The 22907-nt window shown below is 44.3% G+C and overlaps 2 protein-coding genes across 3 annotated transcripts in view; one reads left to right on the top strand and one right to left on the bottom strand.

Moving 5' to 3' along the window:
* Window positions 1-139: 139 nt before the first annotated feature.
* On the top strand, window positions 140-22901 carry sesn4 (sestrin 4). 2 transcript variants are annotated; one of them, XM_084469705.1, is made up of 11 exons: window positions 140-235; window positions 436-542; window positions 973-1092; window positions 10925-11122; window positions 11960-12142; window positions 13095-13325; window positions 13797-13911; window positions 14681-14808; window positions 15289-15455; window positions 16763-16907; window positions 17331-22901. In XM_084469705.1, exons 3-11 carry the CDS (start codon window positions 1054-1056, stop codon window positions 17418-17420), a joined length of 1296 nt encoding a protein of 431 aa, XP_084325831.1. In that variant the 5' UTR covers window positions 140-235; window positions 436-542; window positions 973-1053; the 3' UTR covers window positions 17421-22901. The 2 variants fall into 2 exon arrangements, with proteins under 2 accessions (XP_084325831.1, XP_084325830.1); XM_084469704.1 differs by lacking the exons at window positions 140-235; window positions 436-542; window positions 973-1092 and adding an exon at window positions 3831-3982.
* Window positions 17537-22907, bottom strand: part of foxo4 (forkhead box O4) — a gene marked incomplete at its 3' end in the record, with an annotated part of 9504 nt that continues 4133 nt past the window's right edge. Inside the window, 2 exon segments of the mRNA XM_084469129.1 lie at window positions 17537-17546; window positions 22560-22645. Coding sequence (XP_084325255.1) covers window positions 17537-17546; window positions 22560-22645 — 96 coding nt within the window.

Raw genomic sequence — 22907 nt, 5'->3', positions numbered from 1 at the left:
AAATTAATTTCACAGATAATGTGATTTGACAAGGTAACCATGATCTAAATCCAATTTCCTATCTCAGTTCTCATGGTATATACAGAACAGTAGCTAGAGCCACAAAACAACTAACGATAAATCTATTTTTAAGATTGAAAAAAATGTGAATAGTTTTTCTCATCAGGAAGCCCAAAGGATGGGGCCTTTGTTTCCATCCTCCCATTGGTGGACAATCCAGACCATGATCTCCTCGGTGACTATTTACAACAGTACAACACACCATTTATTCAAAATGGCCACTGGGTGTGTATGGTATTTTGCCTGTGTATTTGTATTGTATTCGCAATGTATTAATGAGTGCCTGTCTCTTGTGTGTGTGTCTGTGCTTGCATGTGGGTGTATGTATGTATGTATGTGTGTGTGTGTGTGTGTGTGTGTGTGTGTGTGTGTCAGATCAATTGCAGTCTCATGCTACCAGACTAGAGAAGCGACGGCAGCAAGAGCTGTCTTCTCAGTTGGCCCACAGAGCCAGGCCCCCTCTGGCCCCGTCCACCCATTCTGTGAGTTTGTCTTTGTTGCTCTGTTTGTCCCCATGTTGAGTGCTGAGCTTAACACAAGGTTGCTTAGTTATCCTGCTTTATTGTGAACTTGAGTGAAACACCATTTGTTTGTTGGAATATAAATAGTTGTTGGTATAGAACCTTGCTACTTTGTGATTGTTTGTTGGGACATAAGCCTGATACTGTTTTTGAGCACATGTCTGTTTTATATTTGCTCTATAACTGGCTATAATATGTTTGAGTCTGATTATTTTTTTGTTGTTGTAGAACTGTGATATATTGTGATTGTGTGAATACCGGTTTGTTGGTGTATATAACCCTGATCCAATGTGTTTGTTTATTTTTTGGTATTGACGCATGCTGTATTGTGTAATATCAAGCCGTACCTACATGTAAACATCCAAGGTTATCCTCATCCTCTCGTATGCAGCGGACTAAAGGCCGGAGCCGAAAGCAGATCCACCCCCCTGAAACTCAACAACAAAAACGAAGAAAACCAAAATGAGAACATATGGATCCTGTTTACCGCCAGTGTGACAGCAAGGCAGAGGTCTGTTCTACTTTGGTACACCAGTGCACCGGTATAAGGTATATATAAGCATACCTGCACTTACCAAGGTCTGACAATTTGAGAACTATCCATCTGTAATCGCTGCAGTTCTTGTATCAAAGTTAATTTCCTCTCCCTGATTGAACAAGTTTGAAAAGATGTTTAAATAATGTACATAACCTTAAAGGATTTACTTGTGTTACAGGAAGGAGATGCTATTCCAAATATTGAAATAGCGCCTATATTATAATGTATAATGTGTAGTCATGCACATGGACAATATTTGAATATAGAGGTGTGTTCTAGTAAGTTAGGAGTATATTTGTATTATTTATTCTTATTTGAATAGCCTATATCTTCTCTCATCACAGATGTATTTAATGTGGTGTGGGAGAAGCAGCCTTCAAAATGGACAATCTTTTGTGCATTACAGTTACCTCTGTCTATCTCTTAATTTAGTGTAGCCATTTTGCATTTTGCATAATTTGAGTGGATCTAGGCTCCTCTGTTGCTCCAGTTAACCCGTTAAACGGTTTAAGATAGACACTATATATAGACATTAAATAATAAATCCCAAATCGTCCACACGTACTGTTAGCAGTGCATATTCAAACCCAATAAGAAGCAGCACACAATTTGACCTATTTTGTTCTACTTCTGCCTTTGGCGTAGCTTCCTGTTCAGATGGTATCAGTTATGTTCATTTACTAAGGCTATTCCACAAACAATGTGTCAATGATTATGCTTACCAGTGCAGCAATATTAGTGTTGAAAAAAGCATCAATATGTACCAGATTAGCATAGAAGATAATAGGAAGAAGGTAATGTTGTCCTGTTTAAGAAGTTCAAAATAAACTTTTTTTTTGTGAATATGAATTTAAATAAGTGTGCTTATATTATTTTTACAACATTGTCTTTGTGATTATATTGGGCTGTTAATTTTTTGTTTAGGCAAAGCAACATCACATCATTTAGACCATAATGTTTTGTGAAGGCACTACTTAATACCATGTGATAGCAGTAGATACACAAATTGTGTAGTTTGTTGCATGGATGTCCATTCATAGCCAATTTTCTTGTTTTATGAAAGAAAATATTGAACTTTGACCCTTTATGCCATTTCAATCAAGAAAGAGTTTGCGTCTGCATGCTTGATAATTCTAAATTGAACATAATGCTACAAAACCAGACATGAGACATGGTCTCATAATTCTAATTAAAAAAGAATTGAATTATATTGATACTGCTATTTCTACTCTTAAGCAAATCCTGTATTAGGTAATATCCTAATGTATATATTGACAGTCCTACCATGTGAATATTGCAATATTCACATGGTTGGACTGTTGATATCAGTAGAATTACATTAGATAAGCTAATTCCCTTCCAAATAGTGGTGGACGTTTAAGTGGAAACATGTTAAGGGGAAATGCAGCCTGGTGTGAGGTAGTCTTGGCCAGTCCTGCTTGTCCGGACATGTCTGTGTGTAAATCTAACTAAAGATGGTTCTGGGAACTGGCACAGTGCCACTTTGATTATTTTAAAGGACACTACAGTGTTTCTATCAAACATTATCTGTCTGGTAAATCAGACCATGGAAATGACGACACACTCAGTGTTTGTATTGTATCTTTCAATGGGTGACAATTGGGTGAATGTGATATTTAGACCTGCAAAGTTCTCCTATACACAACGGTTTCATGGTGTGTAGAAGATTTTTTCATAGAAGTTATAAAATGTTTTGCAAATACAAATAAGTGACACAAAGAGGGGAATGGCTGCAAAATACAATAAAAAAAAAGGCTTTTCTGGAATCTCCACCTTGTCATTGCAACTATGCCTTTAGGTGTCACATGCATCACCTCAGTCTATACAACAACATAGCAGGACAAGTTGAAGTACATTTAAGTTAAATTAGACAAGGTTGTCATTTTGTTTGAGGTCATCATTCTGAGGTAGCTTTAATCATCCCAAATTGCCTAGTTTCTGACATTAAAACCAAAGTTATTTTCATTATGGCAAGAAGTGTGCTGGACTATTGAAAAGTAACATCTAGGTAAGAGCAGAGGTTAAGTTAAGTGCGAACTCTATCCCAACTAAAGGCACAGTGGTAGACATCACGTGAAGGAGCGACAGACTGCAATCACTTTCTGGTTGCAGATTTTAATCTTTAGCATCTTTTTTAGTTTTTCACCAGAATTACCCCTGGTTCTCCTTTTCCACATTTGATTGATTTTCCACTGGCATCCATTAGTGTATTCACAAATCTGTCAACTGCATACTGGGCTCCAACTGCCTTTTATTAGTTTGTTTGGATCAATATGAACTCCTCTTTATGGCCCTATGATTCAGGTAATATTGGTCTGTTATGGTAGGCTACCACCTGAAATATATTTATATGATTGACCTTCAAAAGGGGAACTCATCCTACTTTAAACCACTTGTCAACTTTTCATAATAAGGCTATCCTTCAGAATCGGATGACTGTTGGCGACGGTGTTGACTTGTTTGGCTTCTGTAGTTCGGTCTGTTGTTTGCAGATGTTCATTAGCATTTAGATAACCCTCTGTCAAGTAGCTTCCGCCTCCTGTGCTCTGATTGGCCGTGATGTTACTGGAGCTGTCAAGTAGCTCCGCCTCCTGCATTGTGATTGGTCACACTGTTACTGGAGCTGTCAGCACGGCTGGGAAGGTTTTCTGCCTTCCCCAGTAGATGCACACTGCACAGACAAGTTCTCAGCGAGAGGGAACTGTCTTTGTTAGCCTGCTTGGGAGAGTCCAAGAAAGACAGAGCCGCATCCATGAACTAGAACACTTTTTGGAAAATGATCATCTGTGCGAATAAAATGGAGTACCCCCTTAGAAGCCAGGGCCAGCGAGTTCAAAAACAGGTACACTTGCCCGAGTTAAATGACTTCAACATAATGGTGCTAGTAGTAGCTAAGGCTAGTCGCTACAATAGAGGTGTATACTGGCGTTCATTCATTTACTTTGGCAAATGATTCCTTTGCACTGCAATACCATCATCTAAGCCTTTTCGTTGTCTTGGCCTGTCGTTTTCGTTGTCTAACAAAAGATGTAAAAGCGACGACCCCCTTTGTTTTAACTTTTAAAATATAATGCTAGCTACCAGGGTTTGCAGTAGCAAGTGAACAAGCCTAGCCTCCAGAAACTTTTTACCTATCCATCCTCACTTGGCTTACGGGTTATCGGACTAATTATTACATCCAACATTTCCTTTCAATGTACCGGAGAAATGGATAAATGTTAATTGTGTAACATGCCTGCAAAACTGCCTAGAAAATCCTATGTTTGCAAATTACTGAAGTGATTTTGTCATTTGAGTCCAAATCTGTACAAGCAATGTTTAAATCATGTATGAGTTCTGCCAGGTTTGATCTGGCAAAATATGTTCACTTGTAGTCTCACTGAAATGCATTTTATCTGCATTTGCGGTTTTGTAACCGATAAGTCATCAGTCTTTGAATGAGCACACTTGTCCATGGTTCAATGATGTTTTGCATCAAAAGAAATTGTGCATTTTCTTATTGTTTCTCTGATAACCAATGTGTATGTTGTTAGAATACCACTGGTGTGACTATTATTCACAGTCAATGTTACATTCTCAATGCTTGAAAACACAAGAAGTAATGACATCATCCTTAGATTTGAACAGGGAAAGAAAAGTCTATCATGTAACATAACTACGAATTAATGCGGGTTTTCCTGGCTCGATTGTATTCCTCTGGGACGTTTATGACCAAGAGCTAACATAACTAATACGGAGGAAAACGTTCGATGCATCCCTTCACTATTTTCCTTCTATCTAAAAGATTCTATTGTGCTGTTATGTTGGGTGCATTGGACTGCCAATCAAACTTGTTTTTCTCTTCGACACTGCTGTTCGTTATGCAAGAGACAGGGGGCGCCGCTCCGAGTACAATCAAAGGCATGTTTGCTGCAGCTTAGAATCTAGAAATTGATCAACAAGAAAAAGAATGTGAACAGCCATGCGTTCAAATACCGTCCATTGTCTTGATTGCATGCCTGTATCAGATTAGCGTAGACGATATAACATGGATTCATGCATAAGGCTGGCCTACACGTGACACTGACAGTCGGGCTAAAATGGAGCATTTGTCCAGGTGCAAAATGAATATCACTAAGCATGACCTTTTTAACATAATGTGTATGGACATACATGTGTACTGTTCATTGCCACACGCCCTACCCCCCCTCCTTACAAAAAAATATGAATTTAGCATTCCTCTGGTGGAACAACCAATACAAAGTCGAATGTCTGTATATCTCCATATGGCCCTTTTTCTTCCTGCTCGGCCTGCTTAGTGTGTGATGCATGCATTCATGTGGGTTTGCCTCGGTAGCTGGATCATGTTAGCCATAGCGACTTGTTTGTCTTGGTAGTGTCTGTTGTCCTACCCAGAAGCCATAAGCCCTCCCCCTTTTCTCTCTTGGATAGGGGGAGTAGGACGGCAGACTGGTTACAGGAGGGCTTGATTCTGCAGCGGGTGGTTGTGTGTTGGACTCTTTTTAGTTTGGGTTCCGGGGCCCAGAAAGAGCAGGCCATGCTACAGACGGATGCAATGGTTCAGACTACAGCCGCTAGGTCTCAGGCACATGATAAGCCCACTTCAGGCTCATTCGGAATGCAGATTGAATATCCTTCGCTTTTATCTGCAGCCCACCACAGCCTCCCCCTTCCCCACCAACAGCACCGCCGCCTGCCTGCAGCCCCTGACACACCCCCTTCCAGCCCCTTACTCCCTCCACACCCCCCCCCCCGCCCTCCCCTCACAGCTGACACATTCACCCTTGAAAGACTACTGGCATCATTTTTCCATTCTTTGTTCTCTATTTTGGATCGCAGTGCTGTAGTGAGTGTATCTTATCAGTTTTGGGTGTGCACATGCACGTTCACAAAGCCCAATTTTCACTTGCCTGTACCGCTGACTCGGTAATGCCTCTTTGTTGTTTTGATTATTTTCCAGGATCAATATACAAATGACCTTGTTGGTGTGTGTATGCCTTGTTTTGAATCTCAAATGATGCCACCTAGGAAACTCAAGTCCTCAGCCAGAGTTTTAGGTTTGATTTTTAATTCATTTTCAACCTGCACACAATTAGACTTTTCCTTCTCTGCTTTGCCTACATGCATTTTTAATGTTCATCACGTAATATTTACCCATTGGTCTACCTTTGACCCATGATAGCTGCATGCTAAAGGGACTATGTGCACATGCAGTACAAAGGAACATTGTCTTGAATAGACACCTGTGCAAGGTTGTGTCATGGCTATCGACTGTATGTTGTTTTAGGAAGTGGTGTTCATTGGCTGCAATCCACCAGGACCTTGTGGCCTGAAGCCCTGAAGGCTGCTTTAAGCAACTTGCCTTTTGTGTTGATTGGAGGCTGTCTACTCTGTCTCAGCCGCACTCCGGCAACACCTAGGGTATCTCATCTGGGGGCATACCAACTATTTGGAACAGGGCGGGGGGGCTGTAGTTGGCCGGGGGTCAGATACATGGCTCTGTTTATGTTGCAGCATTGTATGCCTATTCTGTTGTTTTCGTTTTTTTTTGTTCTTGCCTCTCTGGGCATGATTAAAACATTTTTCTGGGCTGCAGTCGACAAAATCTATCCTTTTTCATTTGGGTTGTTCATTATTGATGATGGTTTAAAAGTATTTAGAATCATCTTTGCAGGCACATGTTGGCACATGCATTGATCTGTCATATTGATTTGCGTTGCCCGTCCAGTGTGACACATACGTGAGCTGTTATGTTGAATTGTCAGCAGGTTTTTAAGACTGGAAGATGGTGTCATTTCCTGGTGCAGCGCTGCTGCATCTCACTGTAGTTCCTGTTTCGATTCTTGATTTCAACATTTAAAAGTTCTCGTGTCTAGACGTCCCCCCCTGGGCTGTGATTTTGACTTGCATGCTACAGCAGACTTTTTTTCCATCGCCGACCAACTGTAGGTATTCTCCCATTTTGTATTTGTCTTTGTATCGGTTGTTGTTACCTGCGTTTTACTCCTAGCAACACTTATGCGTTAGTGAAATGGTTAGTGTTTGGCTTGAATGTGTTTTTATGTTGCTGAGTAACATGACAGCTGATTCGGAATCTGTCAATGACAGCTGAATCTGTCGATGACTGTCAGACCAGCATGGAATAACAGTTGAGTTGGAACCCACCACTCATATCACCTTCCGTGTGCTGTAGGGGTGTAACCATACGCGTATTCGTACCGAAATGTTTCAGTACGGGTCTAACGCTTCGATGCACGTCTCAAGTTTTTATTGATTATCACACACTCTGTGACTTATCTTGTCCTGATGTTTTGTGTTGAGGACCACAATGGAAATAAGTCCTGGACTTTGTTGTGTGTGTTTTTATCCTCAATTGTATTTGATGTCTTTTCATTTGTGTAAGGCATTAGTTTGATCCAGTTTAATAAATCAAATCAAAAAACAATTGTTTAATAAAAACAAAAACAAAAAACTGCTGTACCGAAAAACATACCAAACCGTGACTTAAAAACCGAGGTACTTACCGAATCGTGACTTTAGTGTATCGTTACACGCCTACTATGTGTGTGTAGGGGTGGGTCTGGCGCAATAGCACTGTAGAGAACCTCAGGGGATCTCCCCAAGGAATAACGTTTTAGCCAAACTGACAACCATGTCCTATTTTCTCTATCAGAATGTTCTGTTGTTCCTCTTCTTATCCTAGCTCTCTTTGTTTGTATACAGGGAATGGGTTAATCTAGCAATTTGGATAAAAGCGTCTGCTAAATGCCCTAAATGCCAAATGTTATTGGCAGGCTTTTGGCTTCTCTACAAATTTCCCTTTAAATAGTTATCTTTCATTTCCCTTTTGTTAATAACATGGTAAGACGGCAAGGCTAGCCTAGGCTACTATTTGCATGAATGGGTGTACCACACCTGTGTGCTCTAGGCCCGGTCCGGGGCAGTTGCCATGCTTGGGGGGGGGGAAAAGTGGGTCACTCAAATACAGAGCCTCCCCTCTCTCACCCACACATGCAGGCCCACCAAGTTGTTTCAATCACAATAGGAATGGAATGACATTTCGAGCAACAAGTGGTGCAATGGTCACGTTTGAGAGTACTTGATTCTGCTCTCGGTATCACCTCGTTGCGGCTGGTCCAGGGGTGTAGGTCTGGATCTGCCATGTTCCACAAGGGACATACGACATGGTGTCTAAGTCGGGCCGAGTGAGTAAACATGTCGCTGGATGCCTTGTTGCTCCTCAGAGAGGGGGTTTCTATGACCCCCCCCCCTTGCCTTTTCATGCCAGCAAGCGACAAGCAAAACATGGATGACCCTCTGGGACATAAGGACCCCTGTTTGAAACGAGAGGCAGCTTAATAAACCTAGATAGCAGTGTGCACGGCCAACACAGAGAGACGCTCTGCCAGCAGCTCAGAGGGTCCAAGCGGCGGTCAGCAGCTGGACGCCCAAGAGGCCCCCCCGTCCTGGACGATCAGGTTTCACTTACAGGGAAACCTGGTTCCTGGGTCCGGGGCCCCTTGTTGGCCACGGCTGTTTTCTGCGGCCGCTCCCCAGCTCCTCCTCTAGGGGCCTCTGTGTGCCAGAGTGAGAGGAAGGCTAAGGCCCCTGTCCCAATTCTCCCCCTTCCCCTAGAGTTGAGCCCTAACCCTAGATTGTGCACGTTCCCGCGAAAGGGTAGGGTGTCCCAATACTTAGGGTAGGGGAGCAAGGGGGGGGAGTGCTGTTTTTCCCTTGAAATCAACCCTTGAACGCCAGCCAGCTCGGGAGCTGACTTGCTGCTAAGGGCACTCAAAGCAAGTGTTCTTGTTAAGGGGAGAGAAACGGGACTGGGCCTAATAAAGGGCTGTGTCTATGAGGACAGACGGGCTTCCCTCTCTGCATGGGTCTCTGTTTCCCTTGGCCCTGGGCCCCCTCGAGGGCCCCTGCAGCCTCTCTCCTCTGGGGTCCGGCTCACTCTTCGGGGGCCTCCTCCTCCTCTTCCTCCTCCTCCTCCTCCTCGAGGCCGTCTTTCTGTTGTTCTCCCCACTGCACGGTTCCCCTCTGCATGTAAATCCCCTTCTCAAATGAGGAACCTGCGTGTTGCTGTCGGTTTTCATGTCGGTAATATTCTCCGGAGGGTGTTATTTCAGTGCCGGTAATCAATCACATCAGTTCTTTATTTTAAGTGTTTTTTTCTTTGCGTCACCCCAATTTTTATAGCGTAAAATATTTGGCATCTCCCTACTGGAAATAACCCACCCCTGCTACACAGAAAGCAGCACAAAAAGCGATCCTAGTTCCACCAATTCTGTGGTTTTGCTTGGGGAGAAAGAAGCGTGAACGTATGTTTTCTTGGGCCACTGCTATACACGTGGACGTTTCTCTCCCGTCTGCGTATCTGCTTGTTGTTGATCACTATCGTTTCAATGATAATGTGACGCACACTTGAGTCGACTTTCCCGGTGGGCTGCATTGTTCACAGACCAACAAACTCATTGTGCGTGGGTGTCTGTCACGCTTCCACCGGTCCTCCCCGCCACAAGGGGGCACTAGCGAGTCACTGTGAGGCCAGTGGCAAACACTATAAACACTGTAACGTTATTGTTTGATGTTATGATTGTTATGATGATTGCAGTTAGGAAATAAGCACAACAGACATGGGAGATTTATTTACATTTTATGTGAAGGTTAAAACCTAGTGCAGATTTTAATTAGGTGCACACTCCTTAAATGGCAACCCTGGTAAATACTTCCCATGCTAGTCTGCCCCTGCTGCACCCAGGGTGAGTCAGGGCCGGGGTGGCATGCAGGGCCTCCTGCCGTGCCCTGCGTCCCCCCCCTTGCTGGGGTAATAGGATCATGTGAGACATTCCTTCCAGCTCCACTCCCTCCTCTCCCCGCGTATCAAACACCTCCTCTCGGCGGTCCGAGTGAAGACGCTCTGGTCAGTGCGCTGCGCACCGTCTGCACCCGAGTCACCGTGGGTTTTTTTTTTTTAAGGAGAGGACGTGCACAACGTTTTTGGTTTTGGGTCTGAACTTTATACGCGCGGTGTCAAATGGCTTCCATAGTTCACGGGTGCCAACGCGTTGAATGAACTGAGGCTGGTTTCCCCTGCGGACACCGCAAGACTCTCCTGAATCTTTGCAGGCCTTGCTCTGTTATTAATTTTGGCGAGACCACCGTGCGTGGGCGGGCGGGTGGGTGGGCGGGCTGCTCTGGGCCAAACCGGGAAGAGAGCTTGGGAGGTTTAGGCTGGCTTCACGAGGCTTCACGATCTTTTGTGACGTTTTGAAAAGATCCAGAATGCCAATTGTCAGGGGCTGTACCATTTGCCTGTATAACCCTAAAATATATATATATCTATATATACATCTGAGTTTGCTACTCAGTTTGCTAATCACTTCCTACTTGTGTGATGATCATTAAAGACAATCAACAGATGAATTACCTTATCTAATATTTTCTATTAGATAAAGTCGGTTCTCTGCGCAGAGAACCCGCAGGCAGAAAGGAGTTTTCTGTAGCGCTCTGCTGCAGGCGAACAGAATGTTGCAGCAGGTGAACAAATTTAATAAAAAATGTATATTATTATGAACTTATCTGCATTGAGACGGAATCATTCTAGAAAAGAATCGCAACGCATCGAAGAATCAACTATAGTTCCCACCCCTAGTGTCTATGGGGTTCAACAGTGCAACACATGTTGAAGACTTCTTGTCCACCAACTTGTATGTTGTTGACGACGGACCGTCCCCTCTCTCCCCCCCCCTCCCCCCCCCTCCCCTGCTGTGCCCCTCAGGTGATGGTGAACACGGAGAAGGAGCGGGCTTCGCTGCTGTTCATGCAGGCGCTGATCAGCAGGGGCAGCGTGGACGCCGTGTCCCACCACATGGCCTCGCACCCGCAGTACCTGGAGAGCTTCCTGCGCTCCCAGCACTACATCCTGCACATGGACGGCCCGCTGCCGCTGCCCTGCCGCCACTACATCGCCATCATGGTGGGTGGAGCCGACGCACGCTTCGCACGCGGCGGTGGTGAGGGGGGGTGGTGGAGGAGATGTGGTCGTCCGTGTTATGGCGTAGTACGGCGGAAACTGCGTTGAGTGTTTTCATTTCAAACTGGCTTTAGAGTTAGAAGTTGGTTTCTTTTTTTTTTCTGCCCGTATGACAATTAGAAAATTGTATTAGTCGATATTTACAGCCATCTCATCGATGATGATGATCCAATTAGAACGAGGTTGCGATGTCATTGATTGAGTACAGATTAGGCCTGGGCAATAAAACAATAAATAATCGTATCGTGATAGACTTTTGATCAATACCAATACAATGTATACATATATGTTAAATATATATCGATAAGAGACTGGACCACCGAATCTAGCAGCTGGGTTTGTTACACAAACACGGTTCCATACTTATTTACAATATTTGAGTGTTTTTCATTGTTGTATCGACAATGGAGTATTTATCAATGAAGAACAGTGGAAGGTCATGTTAAGTGTTAAACAGAAGTGTTTAAATCCAGCATGGTAATTCCTAGTCTTTTTAGCTCATTAAAATGATCAATAGTAATCGATATCGATCAATATGATCATGTTATATCGTGATATGTGTTTCTGCCATATCGCCCAGGCATAGTACAGATTGTAATGGACTGCACAAGACGAGATTTAAATAATGAGTTCATCAACCCCTCAGGGGTCCCGGGGGCTGTCGTTAACACTCTGCGGCCTCTTCGGACCTCTGACCTGATATCCTCTCCATGTCCATGTGTGTGTGTCTGTGCTCCCCCCTCCCCCCCACCCCTCCTGACCGGGTTGTGTCCCTGGCAGGCGGCAGCACGGCACCACTGCAGCTACCTGGTGTCCCTCCACTCCGCCCACTTCCTGCGGGTGGGCGGAGACCCGGTGTGGCTGCAGGGCCTGGAGGCCGCGCCCCCCCGCCTACGACTCCTGGACCACATCAACAAGGTGCTGGCCCACCAGCCCTGGCTCATCGCCTGCTCACACATCCAGGTACGCCCCCCCCCGGGAAACCCACCATGGGTTCTTAACCCCCCCCCCCCCCTGGCTGACATCCTGGAACCCAGGTCCAAGAAGGGTCCCAGGGTCCGGGCGCTTCGTAGAAGCCGCTATGGAAATGCATGCAGATGCATGCATACCCGTCGAACAAGTACCCAGATGCATGCAGATCCAGATATGTATGCACACGCATAGACACAGCCCCCCCGATCACTCATTTGTATTTTACGTTTTGCATCGTATTTGAATGTGTGACTTAAAATATGATAATTTTTCCCCCCAACAACAATGTGTCCATATGTGACCTCTCGTCTCATTGTTCAGTGAACTTGTTGTGTGATGCATGAATGAATTCCAACCAACACTCAGGGTATTTAAATGCATTAGCACTTTGTCTTGTGTTTTCACAACGCATGTTCTAGTTTGTTCTAGTTTTAATGTGTTGTCTCCCTTGTACTGTCCTGTGTGAGCCAATATCACCAAAAGGAATTCTAGACGATTTGCGTCGTTTGGCAATAATAAAGACTTGACCTGCCTTGAATAGAACACTCAGGGTATTTAAATGCATTAGCACTTTGTCTTGTGTTTTCACAACGCATGTTCTAGTTTGTTCTAGTTTTAATGTGTTGTCTCCCTTGTACTGTCCTGTGTGAGCCAATATCACCAAAAGGAATTCTAGACGATTTGCGTCGTTTGGCAATAATAAAGACTTGACCTGCCTTGAATAGTGCTAACACTGTCTTCAAACAAGACACTTGTACCAGCTAGTCTTTATACTGGAATCAACCTGGCACTGTATCGGCTCTTCAGCAGTATGACCTATAGACCAGAGTCTGTAGGCACTCGGTACAGTAAGCAGACGACACACAGACCGACAGACGCCTCCAGGCTGAGTATGACCAAGCTGTTGACCCCCGTTGGTCCCTCTCTGCGGTCCCCCCCCCAGACCCTGCTGAAGACGGGGGAGCAGTGCTGGTCCCTGGCCGAGCTGGTGCAGGCCGTGGTGCTGCTGGCCCACTGCCACTCCCTCTGCAGCTTTGTGTTTGGCTCGGCCACCGACGGCGTGTGCGACCCGCTCTCCCCGCTGCCCAAGTCGCCCAACGGCACCCCTCCGGCCTCCTGCCCCTGCGACGTCGCCAACGGCAACGCCAACGTGCCTGACATCACACAGCGACAGGTACCCCCCCCCCCCACACACACACACACTTTTCTTCACGTGGCCCGAGGCGGCGTGTTCGTCCGTGGCGGCCTTTGGGATTGACTGTTGACTGAAGCGTTGTTTTCAAAGTGAATGAGCCGGTTGACGCGTAACCGGAAGGTCGCTAGTTCGATTCCCAGCTCCTCCGAGCTGAGTGTCGAGGGGGGTCCATGAGTGAGACACCTAGCCCTAACTGCTCCCGGCGAGCTGGCTGTCGCCTCGCATGTGTGAATGTGTGCATGGACCCTCGCTTTGGATAAAAGCGTCTGCTAAATGCCCTAAATGTAAATGAGTTAGGTCCAGCTACTTTATCTCTTAGTTTGTAAACTCTGTTTAGGAATAAGACATGAGAATGATTGGGAAGATGGTTTAAATCTCTCTCTCTCTCTCTCTCTCTCTCTCTCTCTCTCTCTCTCTCTCTCTCTCTCTCTCTCTCTCTCTCTCTCTCAGGCCCTGGACTCACGCTGTGAGATGTTGTTTTTGAAGGAGAGGATTCAGAAGTCTCAGGAGGAGAGGGAGAAGCGAGAGGAGCGCCTCCTGCATGCACACACACTCCAACAAACAGGTACATTCTCTCTCTCGCTCTCTCTCGCTCTCGCTCTCTCTCTCTCTCACAGAAACTGGCACGCACACGTTGTCAGAACTTGTCAGGACCCCCTTGAACACGAGATGGTAAAACTCATGAAAGTAAAACGTTCAATAGTAATAGAAACACGTAGATATATAAATACACACATATGTGTACGTACACATGCATGCATAGCCATCCAACACGTCCCCATATGCATGCTGACCTAGATATGTATACACACGCACAGACAGGCAGACAGGCAGACACCCGAGACAGCCGGACCATGCATTCCGCTCAGCTATCTCCGACACACGCCGGCCGCCCCCCAGGGACCTGAATGTAGGCCAGCCTTGAGAGGAGTCACCCCCCCCAGGGCGCGTGTCTTTACCGTCGGGATCGACCGATATGGATTTGTTATTTAGGGCCGATACCGATTTTTTTTTTTCTCCCATCTGCCTTGGCCGATGGACCGATAACGCCGGTACCGATTTTCCTGAGCCGATATTCGGAGCAGATACTGCTTTTGCTCCCTCAAATTTACATCATAGAAATGACACAATGGTGATAACAAATGTTACAAGTCTCAATTAAAAAAAAGGAACATTTATTGAACTGTCTGTAAATCATGGAGGGAGAATATAAAAGAAATAAAATAAAATAAAAATCGGCGGAAAAAAAACCTGATACACGTAAAATACACAAATATTGGTCAGCACTACTTTACCATCCCTCTCCCCGGGTGTGTGTGTGTGTGTGTGTGTAGATCTGGAGGAGGAGGAGGAGGCGGCGGTGTACCTGGCGGAGCCGTCGCGCTTCATCAGCGACCCCGACTTCTGCTACCAGGAGTTCACCCGGAGGGACGAGGACCACTTCCAGGTGTTCAGAGTCCAGGTGAGGACGGACGGACGTGAGGGGACGGACGGACAGACATGAGGGGACGTGAGGGCGCAAGCACGCGGGCTGGTGGCAGCAGCTGCTGTTCTGTGTGTGTGTGTGTGTGTGTGTGTGTGTGTGTGTGTGTGTGTGTGTGTGTGTGTGTGTGTGTGTGTGTGTGTGTGTGTGTGTGTGTGTGTGTGTGTGTGTGTGTGTGTGTGTGTGTGTGAGGTGTCATATGTCCACCTGTCCAATATGTCACCCCCCCCTCCTCCTCCCAGACCTATTGGCCTCTGAGCGGGACTTAGTTTTTCTTCTGTTTTGGACGGTGGCTTAAAGGGGTCATCTAAGTGGCTCAGTCATTTGTGCGGATCTCATTAGTTTAATTCTTAATCTTTTAAGACAGCGCCTGTTGAGCGCAGTGTTGTGGTTGGTATTACCTCTGAAGGGGACTGTGTGTTGACGCTGAACGGTGTCTCTCCCCCCCACCCACTGCAGGACTACTCGTGGGAGGACCACGGCTTCTCATTGGTCAACCGGTTGTACTCAGACATCGGGCACCTGCTGGACGACCGGTTCCGCAGCGTGGCGTCGCTCCCGTCCTCGCACAGCCCCGACCTGAAGCGGGCCGTCTGGAACCACATCCACTGCGTCCTGGGCATCCGGTGAGGCTCCCATCGATCGGACGCCGATCGTGATCGGACGATATTTTGCTAAAAAATAGCTTCGATCGGAGAACCCCAAAGGCGCCGATCAAAAAAGGCAGATCACTTGATTTATACCATGGTCTAGGTTAAAAAGTGATATACTACACCTATAAAGACGTTCCAGTCGAAATGCCTGATGACAGTTCTACATTATTGCGCTGGCTCAAATGCCATGGTTGGTAACCATGGCAACGGAGACTAAGAACGTTATTTCACAGTTTATTTATTACAACAGACAGTTATTACAACCGATTTTACCTCTTAATATTATAGTATTAATAATTAATATAATATTAATTTATTTCGTAAGTGACCATGGTATAAGCGGAATAATGCCAGACGAGGTGTCCGATATCAGAAATAAATAGACTTCGCGGAAGCAACCATCCTCCGCGCCTCCGCATCGTCCATTTATTTCTGATAATGGACACCTCGTCTGGCATTATCCCTTACATAAATGACTCGGGGTCGCTGTACTGATGGCAAAGGAGGCAGTTTAACGTTCACGGTGTCGTTTACGGAGCGCCTGCAATAGCTCAGTTTGCACACAGAAACATTTCAGTATCGTATGTGACATCGTCACATTCTGGGGAGGCTTTGATGAACGCATTGAGCGACATGTTTCAGTCACGGGGGGATCCAAGGAGAAAAAATAAAAGTCTACCGGAACAGAAACTGGTGCTTTATCAGTGACCATGTCGTCCTCATCGCTGCTAGTGAGTTGTGTAGTCGGGACGCACCACGACTTGTAGTGAAAACAGATGCATGTCATTATGGTGCAGGAAGAGGGAAAGGCATCTGGCACAAGGTAAAGGCTTAGTTATGGTTCCACGTCGACGCAACGCAAGGACAACCCTTCGACACAGTCGTGAACCTGTTTTGGTTCTGCGTCGGGTTTTAAGTGGGCGGACCAATCACAGACCATGCTGCTGTGTCGCCTCGACGCAAGGTTACAATTTTTTGGGAGGCGCACGTCAGGCCCTCGCGGTGGACGCAAGGAGGGTCCGCAAGGACCTAATGGGTCTGTAACAGGTTACTTTATTTGTACCCATAGGTAAACTTGTTTTGCAGTTTTAAACGTGGGCTTCCATAACTGAGCCTTTAGGCTGTGGACATTGAACATTGGGTATAGACCTCTGTACCCTCGGCTGGGTGTTGGAACCTATACCCACCTCACCGGGATTGGGTTTTCCTCTTTGAGGCATCAGCCAATCGTATTCCTCAGTCTAATAGTGTGTGTGTGTTTGTGTGTGTGTGTGTCCCAGGTATGATGACTACGACTACGGGGAGGTGAACCAGCTGCTGGAGAGCGACATGCAGCTGTACATCAAGGCGGTGGCCTGTTTCCCCGACGACACCAGGGCCCCGGCGTGCCCCCTGCCCTGGGCGTCCCTCAAACCCTCTGAACGAGTACGGCCGCCCGCGACCACACCCCTCCCCGTCACACACACACCCCTCCACGTCACACACACACCCCGCCACGTCACACACACACCCCGCCACGTCACACACACCCCTCCACGTCACACACACCCCTCCCCGTCACACACACACATGATTAATAATGTAATATTAATAACGCTGATGATGGTGCTAAATAATAATAGTCATATTCTGGTCCCTCTCTGGTCCCCGGATCCATATTCACTATAATGAGTATAATAATAATAAGAAGAATAGTAATAATATATAATAATAATAATATAATGGGTATCATAATATTAATAATACTAGTTTTCTGGTTGTTTCGCTGGTCCACAGATACATGTTCACCATAATGTATCATAATAATAGTAATAATACTAGTCTTCTGGTTGTTTCTCTGGCCCTCAGATACATGTGAACCTGCTCATCATGGAGGCCCGGCTGCAGGCGGAGCTCCTGTACGCGCTGAGAGCCATCACTCAGTACATGATCGCCTAAGAGCACTGCGGCAGGCGGGCGGTCGAACCGGCCTCAACGGCGCAGAGAGAGACGTGGAGACGAGCGCCTCGGAGGGAGGGGGGGAGGAGGGGAGGAGCGGAGGACGGAGACGGCGGTCATGGAGGTCTGGAAGAGAACGTCCGGGGGTGGCGAAGGAGAGGAAAAAGGATCTTGAAGTATGTGAAGTCAGTGTCCCACCCACCCCCCCCCCTGGGCCGTGGGCGTTCCTTTGGTGCCCTGCAGTTTAAATGCTTTTTTTTTTTTTTTTTAAATGGCAGGAAAACTCCACGGCGTCGACTTTTTGCCAAAGCAAAGCGGGACATTGTTCTTAAGCCGCCCCGCCCCTCTCTCTCTCTCTCTCTCTCTCACTCGCCCTGCCGACGAGTACGGGACGTCCCCGTAGACGAGAGTCGGCTGTGGACCGCATCGAACTCCCTCGTGTCAAACGTCTCCGTTCTCTGAAAAAAAAAGAAAAAAAAAAAAAAAGGTTATGTGCAATTATAGCGGATGGTAGTTTTCATTTTTACTCATATCTTCGTGTTCGAAACTTTGTGAAAGCGAGAAAGAAAAGCGAAGTGTGCTTAGTTATATTTATAGCAATGGCCGAAAGCCTCTTATCTTTGGCTTATCAGCCTTTTTTTTTATGAACATTTTTTTTCTTTTTTCAAAGAAAAAAAAAAGAACTAAGCAAAAATGTCCACAACTTTCTGTATGAATTGATGAATGTCCAGAGACCTGGTTGGTTTTGTTGACAATCCATGCCAGGGTCGCAGGTGGTACACAAAGGGTATAGATCCATACCCTTTTTTTCGGCGAGACAAATACTGGCCAGGAACAAATGCCAAAAGTGACACTGGTGAATGATATCACTTCACTATAGTTTCTTTAAATAAGCACTTTTTTAACTTTATATATTTATGATGAAATGAAACTGTAGAAACTACCCCCTGGCTTGCGGTCCTAACAGCCATTCACTGTATGACGCGTGCGATTGGTCGATTTGATCCTTCAAAAAAGAATCAGTTTTCGTTGTCCTCGTCAGAACATTTGATGGCTGATTTATTAAACCACCCAACTAAAGCCCGGTTCAACAACTTTGGCTGTTTTACACGGTACTGCACAAATCTACAGTACTGTTTTTAAACTGAGAAGATTCCCTCTGTGGTATCGAGAATGACGAATAAGCTGAGCTACACACGTTAGTGTGTGTTGTAATGAAGGACTGTATTCGTCTCCATAGTGTTTAAAAAGAAAATGCAACTCAACAGCGAGTCTTCACTGAATATCCTGTTGGAAAATAAAACATCAACATCTGCATTGGTTACTACTAATTGACAGCTTTTAAGCCGTCAGCAGACTTTGTATTTGGTGAGCTGTTTTTATCAACAGTTTCTAATAAAATAATTCTCTACTTTTTTCCAAGCAGACTATGTGCAAACTAAAACTCAAAAGTATTCTCATTTGTTTTGTAGTTTTTCTTTTCTTTTTTCTTTTTTTTACGAATGTTGGAGTGACATACATGTTGGAATAGGATTGTTCTATTCTTTTCTCCGGGTTTGCTGCTAAATCCTGCTTGTTGTGCTGAATCCTCACCTTAGCATATCGAGAAACGCCAACACGCTGCAACCCAGGTGCCTTCAGGCTACGCTGAAGTGGTGAGCGACAGAAGGATTTTGACCGCTTCAGGGGCCGAATACAAGGCTTTTTCACGTCATACAAACTGCCATCGCTGGTGGTTTACAAGGTACTGGAGCCCCACCACCTGGCACTACTGGTGGCACTGTCTTGATGGGAACTGCTTCCAAGAACCATAGACCTTGATGAATGTTGGAGGATGCCTTTTCCTAACATTGTTAAGACGGTATACACACACGTTTGTGACAAGACACTTACAATCTCCCGGTGACACAAAGAGCCTACGACACAGATGGATGTTACAGTTGTTCAGTAAATGAAACTTAAAGCAATGATGAACAAGTGAAAAGACAAAAAAAGTTTTTTATTTTAAACTTGACATGTTTTCTATAAAGATGTTATATGAAACAAATGTGTGTTTTATTCAAGTTATCTCTTCATGCCTTTAAGAAAATGAATGAAAAACGATAACAAAAGTTAATTCCTGACAGTCGTGTGAAAGTACCATGTTTAGACATTTTCTATGTATCCACTTTCATGACGATAACAGTTAATGGCTGATTTGATATTTGACTGACAGTGACCAGTACGAAATGCAACACCACCTGCATCATTATTTAACAGTGCCCTCTAACGGCAGACAGGTGTAGCTGCTCTGTATCCACTTTCCGGTTCCCGAGGCCTCTGCCGTCATCATATCAACCATGATGGATGTCAACTGGTAAGTAACTAACTAAAGCACAAACCAAAAATGTATTTGCCCAAATGGGATTAAAAAAATATTTATTTTCCAAAGGTCAGAACTGTCAGAACTTAAATTGTATGAGGATAACAAAGTGAAAAGATAGTTTGGGGAGTAGAATAGAAAATCTAATTATTCATAATAATAATAAACGTTGGCTCATGCACAACCCAGGCCCAGAATCAATCTGGAAAATATGATGAACCTGATCCAAATGCTAAAATACTGCATCAAATGGGGGCAATATCAGTTAATAAAACATACTAAGGGCTACAATAGAACAAGGTTACAAGAAAACCAAAGGGGGAATAAACTTTAATTGGAGGGAAAATTACAAAGGAAACTCAACCATCGTTGAGGTTATAAGGAGTCAGCTGTGGAGTTAATTGCCTATAGTTTACCAAATACTAATTCGAGATATCAATTTGATTTTTTTTCATTCATTTTTTTTTTAATATACAGCTTATAACCGAAAACAAGTGGTTCTTAAGAGCATGTATTTGAACTAGTCGAATGACCAAATTTTATATATATATATATATCCCATCCCCTCCCCTTAACCAATCATTGATCATTGTTGGAATAGCCCATTTTCTTTTATATTTTGGTAATATACATATATGGAAAAAGCAATGTTGGTTGTATGCTCACTTTCAGGGCAATACGGTCCTTGTATCACACACAGATTACGTTCAGGCCCTGATTAGATGTAAATGTGAAACACGGATGACCTCTAGCACCGCTTCAAAAAGAGTTTGGTTAATGAAAAATTGATTCTAACATATTGACATAGCTACTGAAAATGTATGAATATAGAAATTGTATGAATATAGAAGGAAAAAAGGGATGACTTTCTGGTGAAAATTCCGATAAAACAAACATAAAAAACAAAGCAAACGAAGAGTTGACATGAAATGACCTTCACCGGTTATGCACAAGTTAAATACAAACGTTAAGGCTAACACATTGCACAAAAATTAGGTGGGGTAACAAAGAAATGATACAAGTTAATCTTTCTAGCTACATGCTATAGTGTTCAATGTTGGCAGTCAAACATTACGGGATAGTCTGTGTGTCCATTGCTTAGTGAGCTCTTTGTGGATCAAAATACGACTTCATAATCAAAAATTTATTTCAGATTAACTTTTTGTTTGCGTCAATTAAAAACCACGCAGGGCCCCCAGAAAGTGAGCAAAATAAGAGCGGTTGCTTTTCCAGTTGTTTGGAACATTAAAAGTCCCACGATGTAAAATAAATACTTTAATAATCCTGTGATTATCTCTGAGCAGTCCAGTGCACAGGATTCGGTTCCTGAGAGTGAATCGTTGCATCGCGTCTCCGGTGAGATGACCATCTGACATAAGTTATTCTCGTCATGTTTCTTTTGTTTTACTCGATTTTAAACGTGGCAAAAGGCCGTGGAGAACTATGAGGCATACAATTGATAACTAACGGTGGCCAAGAAGGCCTAATGTGTGATTTCATTTTAATTGTAAAGGTGAAATGAGGCGTAGCCTACTGAGCGAAGCCTGCCTTAAGCTGAGGTTTATGGTGTCCCACTCCTGAACGGCCTTGCACATGTTAGTGTTCCTTTGGTTAAAATCTACATGCATCTCAACATTTACAAAAATAAAAGTGTAGAAAATTACCGTTAAAAATTATCTGAAATTGCTTTCTCCGAATATAAAAAAAACCTTTGCTTCTGATTAGTAATATATTCATATCATTTAATATCAATTAATTACGTCCATCTAAACTGTATATTAAAAACTATAGTGAAATATATTCTGTTTTTCATAGTTTTCACACATAGTATTCATTTATCCAAAAGGACTATTAGTACTGTTTAACAAAAACTTAATGTGAGAGTATAATCTCACATTTAAAATCATTATCCCCCAAATTAAAGGGAAACAGACAATATGCCAGGAAAACTTAAATATGACAACCCTTCAAGAAAATATCTTTTAAAATTTTCATTTGAGATCTTAATTAGTTCTCATTCATCTGCATACTGTGACATGTACAATGGCTACAAAACAAACTTAACCGCCTTTACACATTTTCTTAGAGTTGAACCTAATAGAGAGCCCAAGTCACGCCGCCCACTGCCCCCATGGGGCCTCATTTCGGAAGAAATATGAGCGGTGGTCGACGGCCAGACAGACTCATTATTTTCTGATCCTGTTTGAATTGTGCCATGAATTACACAGATGTTTTCCCATTTAAATAAAATGTTGCAATTTGTAAAACGACGGAAGTATAAAATACGCGATGAGAAAGACTACACACCCAAAAGTTGCGTTTGTGACGTCCTAACGCCATTGACTACTGTTATATTTTTACCAAAATGAGGTCAAATTGGGGACGGCGGGACTTAGGCTCTACGTGGGACAGTCTACTTGGGTCCCTGTGTATGAAGTACAGGAAATGTTAAGTGCTTAAAAAAAATGCACAAACTCTCGGAAAACAAAACTAAAACAAATCATAGGCTGTTTTTAGACAAACTTATTCATATGACATGACACCTTTTCTACCATTAACGCTGCCAACATAGATTTACGCTTGAATGCCCCAGGTATGAAAAAAAACATTTCTTCATTTTGTTAGTGAAACCGCACCTCTGTGGTTTCTGCGTCGCTTTGAACACACAATCAAGAAATCTCAAACTGCAAATTCATCACATCCACTTGTTCAAATCACCACATTTTCAATGAGAAACAAAAAAATCGAATCAAAAGCAAGAATCACACGTTTCGTACCTCTCGGTGACCACAGGGTGCTCGTACGCGTGGGCCGAACGCAGCCGAAGGACACGCACTCGGCTTTCGAGAAAAGACGTTCCACTCTTCAGAAAAAAAACACAAGACACAGGCCTCAAAGACCTTACAAGCCCTCCTCCTCCTCCTCCCCTGGATTGTTGTTTTGAGGACAGCGTTTGCAGAAATGCTCCTTATCCGTCATATTTAATTTATTTTCTATTTTAAAATTTTCAACGGCCCGGCATTTCACGTGAGAGAAATACTTCTTGAAAGTGTGGTTCTGTGAGGTCAACTGGCCGTTTCTTTCAGGCTGCATGGTGCCGCACGATGCGTGCCGTGTGACACGGC

This window comes from Micromesistius poutassou (genome assembly GCF_964030765.1).
Source record: "Micromesistius poutassou genome assembly, chromosome: 6".
In the NCBI taxonomy this organism is placed as follows: Eukaryota; Metazoa; Chordata; class Actinopteri; order Gadiformes; family Gadidae; genus Micromesistius; species Micromesistius poutassou.
This window is presented reverse-complemented; position numbering and strand designations above follow the sequence as displayed.